The 16,352-nt window shown below is 54.5% G+C and overlaps 1 protein-coding gene across 2 annotated transcripts in view; it reads right to left on the minus strand.

The window, feature by feature from the left end:
• The window catches only part of CDH22 (cadherin 22), a 121,963-nt gene that overhangs the window by 58,344 nt on the left and 47,267 nt on the right, over positions 1 to 16,352 (minus strand). For both annotated transcript variants that reach the window (XM_036323663.1, XM_036323662.1), the window contains exons 2-3: positions 10,518 to 11,139; positions 1,315 to 1,609 (exon numbers count right to left, since the gene is read on the minus strand). In XM_036323663.1, coding sequence (XP_036179556.1) covers positions 1,315 to 1,609; positions 10,518 to 10,775 — 553 coding nt within the window. In that variant the 5' untranslated portion in view covers positions 10,776 to 11,139. The remainder of the gene's footprint in view (positions 1 to 1,314; positions 1,610 to 10,517; positions 11,140 to 16,352) is intronic.

Raw genomic sequence — 16,352 nt, forward strand, 5'->3', positions numbered from 1 at the left:
GCCTGCCTGCTCATTATCTGCCAATCTGCCAGTTTAGCTCCATCTGGGGAAGCTGGGGTTGACTGCACTTTCCTCCAAGAACTCAAATACCCCTGGCATCTGACATGCAGCCGTGGAGCTGGAAGGCCCAGAGAGCAGCAGCATGGAGCCCACAGTGCTCAGTGATGGAGCATGGTCTAGGACCAGGGTCGCTGTTCCAGGTCCAGCCTGGCTGGCAGGTGCTTAGGTTAACACGGGGTGTGTGTGTGGGGGGGGGGGGGCGTAGATGGCAGCTACTGGCTTTACGAGGAGCCCTAGGACAAGTGGAGCCTTGGTTGTCAGCCACCTGCATGTGGGCCCCATGGAAGGAGAGGGCAGATCCATCCAGCCTTTAGCTTCAGTGCTCCCTGCTGGGCAAATGTGTTTTTGGTGTGGCCAAGTCTGAGGTCTTCTTGCAGATGGGACTTGTGATGTGTGTGCTCCCTTTTCCACATGTACCCAGTGCCCTGGGTGTTTGCAGCCTGCCAGGCACATGCACCTGAGCCTGTGTTGGGGGCTCAGCGTCTCTGTGAACTGTGTCCCCAGGGGGCTGCATGTTGGTGCGCTGGGGCCTCCTCAGGGCAGTGAAGGGAGCCATCTGAATGCTGCTGCACCTGGCTGTGCCCAGGCCTGTCCACGGCCACCCTCAGGCGGAGTGGGCCCAGGATGGTAACCTCAGTGTGGCTATTTCTTGTGTTTGTGTAGGTGACTGTGTCTGTGCATAAGCTCCATCTGTGCAAAGGGCTGTTTCCTGGGTGGGGTTGTATGTGGCTATGTTGGGTGTTTGGCTGTGTCTGGTTGTGTGCTTGGACCGTTTTGGCTGTGTCCCACTCTGGTTGTCTTCAGCTGTAGGTGTACCTGTGTCCTGCTGTACCTGCGTCTGGGTGGGATTGTGACCAAGGGCTGTACGGTGTGTGTGGAGTTCAACTCTGGTGAAGGACTGGGTACGGTGGACAGCTGAGCTGGTATGTGAGGCTGGGTCTATGTGTGGGTGTAAGACCATGTCCGAGTGTGTGTCTGAGTCCACATGGCGATCTATGTTCATGTGGGGACTATGTCCATGTATGTGCCTGAGGTCACATGCATGCCTCTGTGACTGTGTCCAGGTCTATGCCCGAGCCTGTGGTCACCTGGCTCACACCAGCACCCTTTGCCCTGGGGTAGCAGATCCTGTCACTCCTGCCCCTCCCCGCAGTATCAGCCACTCCCCCCACGGCGGGCTCCCACCCAGAACCTGGCAGCTCCCCTTCCCCCTCACCCTGCCCTACCCCGGCCCCCCAAGGTCCCGCAGCCCACCTGTGGGGGACAGCTCGGCCACACTGCCAATGTAGGGGCCATGCAGGAAGCGGGGCTCGCTGTCGTTGATGTCCTGCACCTTGATGATGAACTCCGACTCGGGCTCCAGCAGGCGGTTGGTGGCGCGGTCCCGAGCCTGGGCCCGCAGCGTATAGAAGGTTTTCTGCTCACGGTCCAACCGCTCCATGGCATGGATGTCACCTGTCAGCTCATCGATCAGGAAGATGGTGCCTGCGCCCTCACCCGAGATGGTGTACTTGATGGCCCCGTCACCCTCGTCGGAGTCCGAGTGGATCTGGAGAGGCAGGGAGGAAGACAGGGTGGAGGTGGGGGAGGAAGCTCCTCTCGGCCTCCCCCTGGGAATCCCACAGGGGCCTGTTCCTAAGCATGTCCCTTCCTTAACACACCCCTCCTTCAATAAAAACACAGGCCTGAGGAGCCATGCCTCACCCCTGCCTGGGCCTCACCAGCCCTCCGCAGCTCTCCCTGCTCCAGCCCTGCCCCCATAATCTACCTTTCCCTCTGCAGCTGGACAGCTCTGCCTCGGAGGCAGATCTGAACACTCCCTTCCCTGCTTGTAGCTCTCCCATGGCTCCCCGTTGCCTTTACAAAAGCAGCCCAGAGCCACTTCCACACCAACGCGCTCCTCTTTGAGCACTTTGTCCTCACTTCTCTGCTTACTTAAACTCTGCTCCTCCCGCAGCTCCGTTCAATGCCGCCTCTTCCCCAAGCTTTTCTGGTTCCCCGTCCCCATCCCCTCCACGACCTCTGCAGTTCAGTACATCAGCCATCATTATCATGTTCAGCTTTGGGATGGCTGTAGCCAGTGTTTCTCCAGCCTCATGTGCATGCAAATCACCTGAGGATCTTGTTAAAATGCAGATTCTGACTTAGTAGGTCTGGGAGTGGGGCCTCAGTTAGCATTTCTAATAGGATTCCAAGCTGCTGTCCAATCTCCTGAGGCTCTGAGCCCCCAGAGGTCAGGGCTGGTATCTTACTCCGCTTGCTCACATCTGGAGAGCCAGCCTCAGGGCGTGGCACATGGGCGGACAGGGCATGAAGGGAGAGAGGGAAAAAAGGGGATGCAAACTGAAGGAGCACTTACTATGTGCCAGGCACCATGCTAAGCAATTTACATATTTATCTAGTTCAGGGTTCTTTATAGAAAAAAGTAGTACTTAAGTAGGTTTTGCTACAGATATTATAGATTTTATTTTCTTATTTTTTGTAGTTTCCCATGGAGAATTGGAGAAATGGGATGATCTGCTCCTTGGAGGAACCGTACTGGTCCACAGCCTGGCCTTCTCACTCCATCCTCAAGCCCCCAGGGAGGAGCCCGGGCGGGGGAAGCGGCATTACAGCCTGGCCTTGGCTGCAGCAGCAGCTCCCTGTGTGGCCACTGCCCCTCTCTGGGCCTCAGCTGCCTCCTCTGTAACATGGGATCTAATAGCACCCCTCTCCTAGAGGTGTTGGGGGATAGCTGAGTTGAAGTCACACAAGGCCCTTAGCACCTGCCTGGCACCACATGACACAGTATTTAACAGCCAGCATGGCAGGGACACTGTCCAAGGAGTGGTACCACAGGAGGGCCCTGCGGGGCCAGGCAGGAGCCGTGAGGTTGCTAGATCACAGAGAGCTTCAAGGGGCCGAGGGAGCTGGGCGAGGGAGAGGAGAGAGGCTGTTTGTCGCAGGCAGGGAGCTTTGTCACTATCTCAACAGCCGGCACAACCACACGGGCATGTGCGAACTGAAAATCAGCCCTGCCTGAGACATAATAAGTGTCCAGTAAATGGTCGCTATCGTATTATTATGTTATTACAAAATGTTGGCCATATATAACTGGGATTTAGTCCAGGCCCTCTTAGGCTCCAGATCCCGGCCTCTTTCCTCTGCACAGAGATCTTGTGGGCAAGCAACCAGCCAGCAGACTGTTCTCCCAAAGAGAAACACCGAAGTCCTTATCCTCTGATGCTCCAATCCCCGAGGCAGCTCTGAGCAGAGGCAAATGCACCCAATGAAGCGGGTGACCTTGGGTGGTCCCCACTCCTTGCTGAGCTTCCACAGAGATGGGGGGTGAAGGAGAGAACCCCCAAGTCCCTTGTCTGGCCAGGACCCCGTGCCCCCCAGCCCACTCAGTGGGATAACAGGTGCCAAATGAAGTCATCACTGAGGGGGGCGAAAGCTCAGCCCCGGCCATTCAGGAGGAGTCGGGGAATAAATTCTGCTGGTGGAACTTTGTGTCTGAAAGGTGGATTATAGAAGTGCCATTTGGAAGATTGAATGGCCCATAAACATTTTCATATTTCATTAGCCGATTAATGGGCATCTCTCTCTTTTTGGCGAGTCTGCTGATTCTCAGCAGAAATTGCGGGGAGTAAATGGAGGCGGCGGGTGGAACCTTTCTGGGTCCCCATCCTGTTATAGATTGCCCCAATTAATGCCTGTCCTGGGCTCCACCAAGAAGCCTTCTTCCTGTCCAGTTACTGTTAATAGATTTCTCATAAGTGGCTGGATTGTAAAAACCTCATAACTCAGTTTAATGCCCCCCATAAAATTATCTCAGAACGGCGGCCCTGAATCATTGGCAGTGCTGGGATGAGGAGACCTGTCTCTCCTGTTGCTGTTTATGCTTTTCCTCCACATCTGCCCAGGGGACATGGCCACAGGAGAGGGGGGACCTGTTCCATCTTAGAGTGCCTGCACCCACTTTCCAATCAGACCTGGCATCTGCTTACTTCATCAGCAAACGTTCCTGAGCAGTGAGCAGAATACAGGCATACCTCGGAGACATTGCGGGTTCCGTTCCAGACACCACAATGAAGTGAGTATTGCAATAAAGCAAATCATATATTTTTGCTGGTGAAGGGTCTTGCCTTCAATTTGTAAAACAACAACAACAAACCCACCAACACCAGCATCTGTGAAGTGAAGTTCAATAAAACAAGGCGTGCCTACAGTTCCCTACCATTTGGGGGGATGCTTAACAGCTATAATCTTACTCGTTTTCATCACTGCCACATGGAACACTATTGTTCTTCCATTTCTCAGATAGGAAAACTGAGGCACAGACAGGGGGAGCCAGCCCCTGATCCCATGACTTGTGACCACGGGCTTGTTAATTTTACCTCTCTGAGCCCGTTCCGCCCTCCCCTGAGAAATCAGATCCAGCCCTATCTGGTGCAGGTGTGATGAGGCTTAAATGAGAACATGTAATGACCCAAACACTATAAATGGCTGTTTTCTCTTTCTTTCTTTCTCCTGGGTCTTCCTCATGTCCCTGCAGCCCTTGACACTTTCACTCAGACCCCGGACAGGGATCAGTGGAACTCAGGGGTGATGTCATCAATGTTTTTCCATGAAGAATGACACAGAGTTCACGCTGGGGCCCAGTGGCTATCCTCTGGGGACTGCAGAGTCAGACAGGGCTGGTCAGCCCGGGCAGGAGCTAGGAGCTGAGGATTCGGCTGGTCTGGGGCTGCCTGCCCTGCTTGCCCGGCCCTGCTCTGCAGTGGGGAGGGAGGGAGCGCCTGTGGCCCCACCTGAGGAGGACATTTCTCAAGACTTCCAGCTGTGAGTGGAGGCTGGAGGCTGGCGCTCTCATTTATCGATCACCTGCTACATGTCAGACATGTGTTGGTGTTGCAGGCCTCCGCAGTAATGGATTTAACTTTATGGGGTACATAAATGCACCCCGTTTTCCAGGTGAAGAGACGGAGATGGGCCCTGATCTGTTTGACTCCTAAGCACAGGTTGGTTCCCCTGCAGCCTCTGGGCTGCACGGCTTGCGGGGAGGCCCGGATGCCCGTCTTTTTGCCCTGTACTCGGCAGGCCACAGTCATTGGCTGCCTCTTCAGTCTGAGCCTCTATTTCATCATTTGGAAAAGGACTTCGAATCACAAGTCAGGAAAGGTGACAAGCTTTGGCTTCAGGATTTGTTGGGTGCCAGCTTCAGTTTTGTCACTGACCTGATGCATAACCCTGGGTTAAGAGGCAATCCTTCTCTGAGCCTCCGTTTGCCCATCTGTACACTGGGCTGATTTAATCTTTCCATAGATTTCAAAGATTCCTAAGATCACATGTGGAAGCTCCTAGCGCACATAGTAGGTGCTCAATGCAAATTCACTTCCTTTCCCTTTCCCACCCTAGTCTCAGGAGGATTTGAGGGTCGCTCAAATCCTGACCCACTGGAGATATAGGGGCCATCATGCAATATTTGCTTGGAGTCTTTTAAACTCAGCTTGTTTCCTCCTTCAGTTGGTCCTCTCAGATGCCCTCCAATTTGGTTGCAGAACCCTCACCCTGCCTTGTCCCCCTGTCCCATGCACACTCCTCTGTAACACCTCAATGCTGCATATCGGTCTCCCCAGCTGTCATGGGCCTCAGGGGCATGGACTAACTGGTTACTCTCTGTCTGAACTCCCCAAGCCTGGCACACACTAGTGCCCTGACAATGCCTGCAGAGAAAATACAGATAGATGGGAAAGTGGAATGTGTCTGTGTGTATGCACATGAGAGTGTGAGATTTTGAGCTCCTTGAGGGTCAAACATATGGCTTTGTTTCCAGCTCCCCGGCATCTGGCACAGGGCACAGCACCAAACACACTGAATAAATGAATAATGAAATAAACAGCTGTCATTAGATTTCTCTAATGTCTTCTAGGCTTTCTGCAAGGTCCAATCACTGTTAAATCGCAGGTACACACGAGCTGGACTAGGGAGGGGAGTCACAGGGCACACTTCCAGACCCTTAACCATGACCTCATTGATATCTCATAGTGATCTTGTGAATTAGAGATTACTCTCTCCCCATTGTATAGATTGAGAGGGCCTAAGGTCACAGCTAACAAGAGGCAGCCCCAAGGCCTGTCCGACTCCCCATCCTGGGTTCTTTCCATTGCATCGAGTGTGGATAGCCCAGGAGGAGACTGCCTCTCCCCAATCCCAGCCTCAGATCATAAACAACACACAAACACAAGAGTGAGTGCTTCTCACCCGGGGGGGCTGAAAAGCAGGATTTACGAGGCCATTAATTACTTCCTCCTAATTAAATCAAAATTAAATGCGAGCAGAGGTACGTTTTCCTTATTAAAGACAATTAAATGGACAGTGCAGCTACGCAAATAAAACGAGTCCAGGATTTAAACGGAAAGCAAATCAAATAAAAAGCCTCTCCCAGAATAAGGGGTCTGTTCACGCCTGTGCTACTCGTAAACCAGGAGTTCATCAATTTTCTTTAAATATTAGCAACTTAATTAAATCTGCTCTCTTTCCCACTTTAATCCTGCTGTATATCTAAAATAGATCTCACTGCCCACAGGAGCTGGTCATAAGGGCTGACCCCATAATTCTAGCTTTTTAAAAAAAGAATTAAAAACCCTACAAAATCCACATCCAACTGACAGAGGCCTCCAGGGAAATTACAGTTTGGGAAAGGGATTAGTCAACGTACCCAGATTGTATGGAAATGTTGGGAGGTTGCTTTAAGGGTGGGTCTTGTGAGAAGGTGAGTGAAAGAGGTGGGCTAGGCTGCCGAGGGGACAGGACAGCGAAGGGAGCTGCCTGCGTGGGGGCCCAGTGCTTCCTGCGGGTGCTGACAGGAGCCTGGCGGTGAGTGATGGAGGAGGCGGTTGTAAAATAGGTTACCGTGGGGGCCAGGGTTCACTGGAGATGGTGCTGTTGCTAAGCTACCTTTGGAATTCGACAAGGACAGATGCTCCCAGTGGCTCCCTGGGGCAGGGGACCTGGAAGCAGTGAATTAACTGAAACTGTGGAGAAGTCCTTTCTCCCCGAAGAGCAAGAGAGCATAGCGTGAGTGTGTGTGTGTGTGTGTGTGTGTGTGTGTGTGTGCATGTGTGAGGGTGTGTGCGCACGCATGCACACAACCACTTGTACAAGCACAGGATTTGACTAGAAAGGGGACAGGTGGGTTTTTAAAAGCCCAAGCTCATATTCCCTGAGTGAGGAGTGAGCTAGAGACCACCTGCCCCCGCTCTGGTGAGAAACCAGAACATCAGGTGGCGAAGAGGCTTTCAGCGTTTAGAGCAGGGTGTGTAGTGTCCATGTAGATGGTTTTCTCAATGTGGTGGAAATATCGGGTGAGCCCTCTGATAGTAAAAGCGCATACTGAGCACATGCCAGGATCTTGACATATGCTGACTCACTTGAACCCTCATCACAGCCATTTGAGGAGGTGGGCCCTCACTCAACAGATAAGCAAACGGAGGCACAGATATGTTAAACAACGTGCCCACGGTCAGAGATAACGAGCGGGAGAGCATGGGTTTGAGTTCTGGCAGTCTGGCTCCCACTGGCCCCCGGAACCACACACTGTACCACCTTCCACAGAAAGTGTGCTTCGGGCAAATGTTTGCAAACAGATGGCCGTTCTCTTTCCTCCTTGCACAGGGTGCTTTTCTGGAGGTGGCCTTGAAAGCAAGAGAGGCGGGGCTCTGGGTGCAGATGACGAAGGGGTTGGATGGAATAGTTATGACAGCAGCGGGGATGCTGGGAGAGGTTGCTGTGAGACGAACACCCCTGGCTGGGCACAATGCTTGCATCTTAATAGACGTTCATACAGAACAGTTAAACCCCCTGGGGCCGGGAGCTGGTGTCAGAGATCTGGTCAATGGCTTGATTCTGTCACTGTGTTGCTGTGGCCTTGGCATGATACTCCCTGCCTCTGGCCTGTTTCCCCCCCTTATAATGAAGGAACTTACTAGGGCCCTTCCATCGCTGACAGACTGTTGTTCCAAGAGATGGGTGGGGTTTGGCCCATGCCACTGAGATGATGGTATGGCTGGATGGGTGCAGCGGTGAGTCAGCGGTTTCTCTGATCTTTTCAGGTTGTGGGCAGCTGGGCTGCGGAGACCTTCTCAGAGCCCCAGCTGCTGGGCAGACAACAGGGCTGGGGTGCCTGAGACCACCCCCCCTGACATTTAGGCAGATGTGTCAGACTCCTCCCCTTTCTCTCTGGGGTTCCCCGAAGCCCTTCTCCCAGGCCTGGAGGGTTCAGAGAGGGTTGGAGAATCCAGCTGGGACTGGCCTCCACACACGTTCGAATCCTGGCCGAGCCACTTGGCCCCTCTAGGACTCTGCCCTCTCTGAGCCTCGGTTTCCTTGCCTACGTAAGGGAACAGTGACTTGTATCTTGCAGTTCAAGAGTTAAGTGCTTCAGATAGGAAAGATAAAGAAACAATAAACAAGCAACCAGGCTGCAGGCAACACACGTTATGCCTCAGTGTCCTTCTTTAATCCGTTCAACAAGCCTAGGAAGCCGGCTCTCTTAGCCCCTCTTAGAGATGAAGAGGCTGAGGTCCAGGAAGTGAAGTGACTTGATTAAGGTAATGTGGTTCATGGGTTGGCAGAGCCAGGCCTCGGAGCCAGGCGTGTCTGCTCCAAAGCCCGTATTCTTGGCTGCCTCACCATCAGCGACTGTCTAGCTGGCACCAGTTCCTCTTTCCCCATCCCTTCACCCCATTCTACCAGACCCACCATGTCACTGCCCTGGCTAGGAGTCAGGAGCTGTTGGTTCTGCCACTAGTTGGCTTGAGCAAGGACATGAGCCTCTCCGAGCTCTATCTGTCAAATCCTCATTTGCTGAGTTGCGCGGATCAACTCCAGCCACATGTATGGAGGGGGAAAGTAACCAAGGACCAGGGATGACTGTCAAGATGAGAGAAAACCTGGGTCTCCTGCCCGGCAAATGGAAAGATTACTATCAAGGCTTTCCTCCCGTCCTTGTCTAGGGTCCTGATCCCTGAGCCCCAAACTGAGTGGCCTGGTCAGTCTCCCAATTCTCAGACCCATATCTCAACACACAGGAAACTACAGAGTTGGTCTCCCCCATCTCTGCTGATCAAAACTTCCTGGAAAGCTGATTGGCCTTAGCAGAGGCCAGAGAACTCCCCCTGGGTACCACTCTACTTTTCATGCCCTATAAGCACCCTCCACCTCAACACCTCAGCTACCTAGAGGACTAATAAGCTGGGCTCCCCCAGGACTCCAAGCCTTTGCATAGGTTATGGCCTCTTTCCCAGGCTGACGAACTCCTGCCTGCACATCAAAACCCAGCTCAGGTGCTTTGTCCTCTAGAAAGCCAGCCAACAGATACTATTTATTGAATGCCTACTCAGTGCCAGGTGCTGCCCTGTGAAGTTTTTTATGCACCAGGCTGTCTCTGCCATCCGGGGAGCCCCCAGATGGCAGAGGCGGATCTTACTAGTACTTGCCTCTGCCTCTCCAGCATCACAAGTATGAGAGGCTTAGGCATTGAACAGGTGAACAAAGACCTGAGCTCCTTATACTCCTTGGGCACAGATCTTCAGCCACATTAACCATCAGAGTTTGAGAAAATAGCTTTCATTCATTCATTCATTCATTCATTCATTCAACAGTTTGTGAGCAATGTCTGCATTAAGCACTGGGGATTTCATGGGGAGCAGAACAAACACAGTCTAAGAGGAGCGACACACAGTAAATGCACAATCAAACGAACCCTTGCATAATGAAGTGTCATGAAGGAAAGGTACCTCACGTGAGAGGGCACGGCACAGAGAGGGATGGTCACATACAGAGACCTCTCCTCGCTGGTGTGGGAGGGGCGGCCTCTCTGAGGAAGTGGCCATTGAGCGGAGAGCTGAGTGTGAGTACACAGTAATCATAGGAGCAGCAGGGGGTGCAGTTCAGGGAAGGCAACCCAGGAATGGGGTGGGGGTGTCAGGAGTGCTTGGGGCCCCAGGGCCCTGGGCTGAATCTCAGAGAGGGGAGCCGACCTTTGTAGGCAGTGGGGTGGGATTTGGGTTTGTCCCCAAGTGCATGGGAAACTCTTGAAGCATTTTAAGCAGAGTCGGGAGAGTATGTGTGAGATGTTCAGATTGGCAAATGTGTTTCTACAATCTAGATGCATCTAGCTACAAGATGGACTGGCTTACCTCCTAGCACTCTGTGCTCCAAGACTCCAAGGAAGAGGGACTAGAGAAGGGCGTGGGGCGGAGAAGAAAAGGGAGAGTGCGGGACCCTGCTGTCTGCCTCCCCGCCCACCCCTTTCACTCCCTCCTTCCCACGTCCCCCCCCCCCCTCGCCCCCGCCCCTAAGGCAGTTGAGACCAGGCAGTTAGCGGGTAGGGGAACTGGGGTCCCTTGCGTCTACCAGTAGGTGTCTCCAGGGTCCTGGGCCCCAGAGAGCGGTGCAGGGTCCCACTTTACCTTGCCCACATAGAGGGGCTCCGTGCCCGTGTACTCCTCCACCACGAAGAACTGGTTCCAAACCCAGCCGCGCTTCACGCGGCCAGTGCCCAGTGCACCTTCCTGCGGAGCCCCAGGCGCGGCTGGCGCTGGCGCTGGCGTGCCCGCCGCCCACAGGCGTCCCAGCAGCGGTGGCGGCGGTGGCAGCAGGAGCAGCAACAGCAGCAGCGCGGGCGACAGCGCAGCTCCCGCCAGTGCCCGATCGGGACGCGGCCTCATGCTTGGCCTGCGTGGGGGCCCAGGAGCATGGACGACCAGAGGCACGCAGCTCGGGTGGCACCACCAAGCGGGGCCACATCACATGGTGGCCTCAGCGAGGCACCCGGACTGGCCGGCACCCCTGAACGCCACCCAGCAGCGGGGCGCCTGGCTGGAGGGGGAGGGGGCGCGGCCGCACCCTGGGCATGGACGGTCCCCAGGGTCCCGCCCGCGCCCCCCTGGAGCCTCCGAGGCGGGGTCACCAGGCAGCGCCTCCGCAGCTCCCGAGTCTGGGGTGCGCCATGCTCCTTGCGCAGAGGGGTGCTGGCTGGGGCCCACAAATCCGAGGATCCTTAGAGGACGAGGGGCCGTAGGGTCCAGGAGCCTACAAGAGAAACGAGACCATCAGAGGAGGTTCTCTGTGAGGGCAGGGCAGGTTGAGCCTACATTTTGTCCGCAGGTACTAATTACACACCTACTGTGTGCCTGGCACTGCCCAGGGGGGACAAGCACTGCACAGCAGAGACCCATAATGGGTTCTGCCTTCTTGGGAACACAGTGAGGTAGTCCTGCTCCTCCCCCACCCCAGCCCCAACCCTTCCTTTCAGCTCCCATCACACACCTCTCCCCTCCCCTCCCTCTCACAGCTCCCAGCCCCACCCCTTCCTCCAGCCCCCTGCCAGCTCCTTCTCAGGGGTCCCCCACCAGCCCCAGGCCCACAGGAGCAGGGACCTTATGAGCCTCTCCAGTCCAGCCCACCCCCCTAAGACCCTCACCCCGAGAAGGAGCAGGCCCTTCTAGCAGGAGTCCTCAGGAGCTCCTGGACCGGGCTCCTGGGTGCACAGAGTCCGGCTCACAGCCTGCCACCCTCCACTGTGCCCCTCCCCGCCCCCATGGCAGCACAGAGAGGTCATTCCTTCCAAAACAGAGCCCAGGGCGGCCTCAGATCTCATGCCAGTCCCTCTGCACACCTTCAGGGGCGAGGCACCTTATGCGACTTTGGGGGTCACAGCCCCTCTGAACTTGCCTTTGGTGTCTCCACATTCTCCCAGAAACCCTTCCTTTCCCAGAGCCTCAGACACCCCTCCTCCCCTCTCCCGGACCAGCGCGCAGGCCCCAGATCAATCCATCTCTCCCCTCCCCTCCCTCCATCAGATCCTGCTTTCGGCAAGAAAGGATCTGAGGGACTCACTCCTACTCAAGCAATAATGATGAATAATAGCTTAATGTGGGTGTTTACAGGGGGCAGCAACGCTGCTCTAACGGAGGAGTTTCAGGCACCGAGAAGAGTGAGTGGAGGTGAGGGGCTCAATTCCCCTCCCGCTCTCCCCACGCCAGTTCAGCTCAGTTCAACAACTCAGTTCCTTTGAGTTTTGACTGTGGTCGATCTGGGCAGGATGCTAGGACAGAGATACAGAAGCTCGGCTCAGTGGGCTGGGAGACAAGACCCCCAGTAACAATCTAGACGCCAGGAGGCGAGTGATTAGGGTTATCAAAGGGGGTGCAACCTGAGACTTACAGGGCTCAGGGAGAGAGTGGGCACAGGTGTCCGGAAGGGGCAGGTGGGTGGGAGGGGATCGGGACTGCCTCTTGAGGAGGGGGCACCTGAGCAGGTGGAAAGAAAGGCATGGGCATCAGCAAAGGGGTGTGCAGCAGTGCGGCTAGTTTGAGGAGTTACATTGGGCATATGAGGTGTGCGGCTGGGCAGAGGATGTGGAGGAAATGACCTGGCCCCAGCCAGGTCCTCCCGTGGACACAGGAAGTGGGGGGGGGGCAGAAGAAACTCAGATCCCCTCCTTTGACTGGACGCCACCGTGGGCAATTCTCTTGACCTTAACTCACTAACTCATGTGAGCCAGAGCTGAGAGTTGGTGTCTTGTACCCATTTTGTGGATGTGTGACTACTCAGTGCTCTTTCCCAGTAGTGGCTCCAGACTTTCTATATGGAAGGGGTTCTGCTGGAAGTCAGGGGTTAAACCTGCATTTCAGGGCAATGATGATGAGAAAACACCAACAGTCCAGTCCGTGGGGAAGGATGAGGGGAGGAGTCCTGAGCAGCCTGTTCCCTCCTTCCCTCCAGGCCCCTGAACTAATGGAGGTCAGGACCACCTGCAACCCTGCTGTAAGCATCCCCATCACCCCTGTCCCCTCCCCTCCCCCTTTGCCAACTCTGAGGGGACTGGGTGAGATGACAGAACCAAGGGATGCTGGCGAACCCTCCCCCACCTTGGTGGCCCCTGTCACAGTCCTGGGGGCTGTGCTGGGGCCTCCGGGGATCCGGCTTTGATTCTCCACATTATGGCTGGGGCTGGTCGTAATGAGGCTGGAGTTATGGGTGAGGAGGAGGCACTGCTCCGGAGCCTTCATTTCCTGGAGCTTATGACTTCCCTGCGTGCAGCAGGAACTGTTCCCCTGACTCTGTCAGGCAGTTCCAGGGCTCATCACAGCCCTGCAGAGATGCAGAGGGGAGGGGCTGATGGGAAGAGGGCTGCGGGGGGGGGGGGGGGGGGGCGCCCAGGAGGTGGAAACCAGAGGAGACCTCCCAGTGTTTGCAGGCACCCATTGCTGTTCTCTCTTCTTTCCTCACTTCCTTCTTTTCTTTTATCTTGGTGGCACCTTTTACAAGGGGGAGAGGGTACACACCACACTAAGATTCAATCATTCATTCATTCATTCATCAAACATTATCATATTCTACAACTGGGGAGACAGAAATGCATTTCATTCATTTATTCAACTTTAAAAATAATTTCTCTGTGAAAGACAGCAAGATGCAATCAGCTTTACATCAGGAGAGAGATGCATTTCTTTTGTTATTCATTTACTCTTTCTACAAATATTTACCAGCACCTTCCTAATGCCAGCCACTGTGCTGGGCACTGGGGACAAAGCAATAAACACAATAAAGTCCTGGCCCTCACGGAGCTGCTTTTCTGGTAATAAAGGAAAGAAATCTACAACATAATTTCTCAGAGTAATAAGTATTAAGAAGGAACATAAAGCAGGGGAAAGGGAGGAGGAGAATGATGAAAGGGCTGGGGTGGGTGTGATGTTATAGGACATCAGGGAGGGCCTCTCAGAGGAGGTGACATTTAGCAGATCCGAAAGGATGAGAAGGAGCTGAGCACAAAATAGTTCCACACACAGAGGGAACAGCCTGGGGAAAGACCCAGAGGCTGGAACAAGCTGAGGAATAGCGAGAAGGCCCCTGTAGCTGGTATAGAGCGTGGGAGTGGCTGATGATGAAGCAGGAGAGAGGGGTCTGGGGCAGATCAGGCAGGACCTGGAGGAGGGAAGGCAGTTCCATTTTCTTGTGAGTGTTTAGAGAAGCCCTGGGAGGAATTCTGTACAGTCAAAACCACAGGAGACTGAAATGGTACATGGCCAAATGGGCATTTCATGATGTGGGTCCTGACCTTCTGACGGACAAGCACAGCACAGAGGGTTGCAGAGCACACAGCATCACGGAGAGGGTGGCACTTGAAGTGGAGGCACAGGAAGGGTTTGGACATGTGGAATTTGGGGTGCTGGGGAGGAGGGGGAGTGCTCTGCGGAAGGGCTGCCTGGGGCAAAGGCTTGCGGTCAAATCCCACGTTAGAAAGGAGTCAAGTCCGAGAGTGTTGTCCAAGGTTGCATGGCATACTTGGTGATGGAGCAAAACTTCGAACCCAGGACTTGGGTTCCCCGTGGTGTAGGGAACCTTTGGGGAATGGGAAAAGATGCCCTCTGGAGGGAATGCAGCCCAGTGCCAGGGGACACACTTGGCAGGATACAGGGACTGCATCTCAGTCCCACCTGCCCCTTGGCCAGGCGCCCTTGCACAGGGAACACCCTGCACTATGGTCTGAGGGGCGGGGCCCTCACAGCCCCCATCTCTCCTTCCCACTCAGGCTTTCCTGCCGCAGCCCACCAGGTCCTCCCTTGGGCGTGTTGGCCAGGTTTCCTGGCCGTTTGCCAACTCTTCACCGCTTTGCACAGCTCTGCCTCAGACACTTCGGCCTCCTCTCTTCTTCCCTTCCTCCCTTTCCTGCTCCAGCTGCTTTTCCTGAGTGGGTGTCAATGACAGGACCCAGTCCTGACGCTCAGGGTCGTTCAGGGGACGCAGCGGTGGAGCCCTGCGGCTGCTTTTGGTTCTGCTGGGCCTCACCATGAGATCTGGGCATGTTGGTGGCCTTCTCTGGGCCTCAGGTCTCAACCGACCACATTGTTGTTTAATCCCAAATGGGATTACAAACGGAGTCCCAGCCCAAACCAGTAAACGTTGATTTTGCCCTGCCCACTCACTCTGCAGCCTCACCTCCTATAATCCATGTGCCCTCAGGTCCATGTATCTGCATGTGGTTCCTATGTGCATGCTGCTGTGTGCCTGCAATCACAGATGTCAGCGTGTGTGTGTGTGTGTGCGTGCGTGTGCATGTGTGTGTGCCTGGTGCACATTCACTCATTCCACAGATATTTGTGAGTTTCTACTCTGTGCTGTTCTAGGCACAGTGGAAAGAAACAGGAAGAGTCCTTGACCTTGCAAGTCTAGAGGGGGACACAGACAACAAACAAATAAATGAATAACATGTCAGTAGATGCTAAGAGATATGGAGAAGAACAAAGCAGGGTAAGGGGCATAGGAAATGCTGACATGGGGGGATTTTCTTTCTCAGTCATCTATCGTGAGTGATGATTTATTTAAGGTGGTCAGGGAAGGCATCATGGTTAAGATGACATTTGAGCAGAGATCTGGAGGGAGGGGAGAAGGGAGCTGTGCACATTCCCGGCTGAGGGAACCGCAAGTGCAAAGGCCCTGAGGTCAGCACATGCTTGGCGTGCAGGAGGAACGGCAAGGAGCACAGTGCTGCTGAAGTGGAGTGAGTGCAGGGGGGCAGCAGAGGAGGTTAGAGAGATGGAGGTGGGCGTCAGGGCCTGCAGGGTCTCCTTTGGTTTTTTTCTGCAAGTGACATAGGACCCCTAAGAGGGTTTGAGCAAAGGAGTGACATGATCTGATTTCTGTTGCAAAAGATCACCCTGGCTGGCTATTGTGTTCAAAACAGAGGGAGGCTGGAGCTGGATGGGGGTGAGGGGTTATTTCAATAATTCAGGTGAGAAGTAATGGTGGCTTGCTCCAAGTGGGATCAGTGCACGTGCTGAGAAGCGAGGCTGAACTGAAGTAATGTTAATGGGTCAGAAGTGACCGTGCCTGCAGCCTGAGCAATGGGAATGACAGGGTTTCCTTTTGCCCAGCGGAAGACAACGGTGGGCAGAGCGGATCTGAGGAGACCAGGGACTCATTTGGTCATGTTACAATCAAGTTTTGGGCATGCCACATTCAAATGCCAGTTAGACACCCACTGGAGATGCCAAGCAGGCCATGGAGCCGACCGTCAGGAGCTCAAGGGGAGGTCCTGGCTGCAGATATGAATTCGGGGATTTGGGTGGTATTTGGAGCTGAGACTGGCTGAGCTCACCAAGTAGTGAGAGTGGATGAAGAAGAGGCCCAGAACCTCAGCTTATAGACATCGGGGAGGTGAGGAGGAAAGGGGGAAGGAAACTGAAAATGATAGGAGAGGAGGGGCGGGGAGGGAGCAGAGAGGAGCTATCCTGGAAGGA

This window comes from Myotis myotis, unplaced genomic scaffold (assembly GCF_014108235.1).
Source record: "Myotis myotis isolate mMyoMyo1 unplaced genomic scaffold, mMyoMyo1.p scaffold_m19_p_9, whole genome shotgun sequence".
NCBI lineage: Eukaryota > Metazoa > Chordata > Mammalia > Chiroptera > Vespertilionidae > Myotis > Myotis myotis.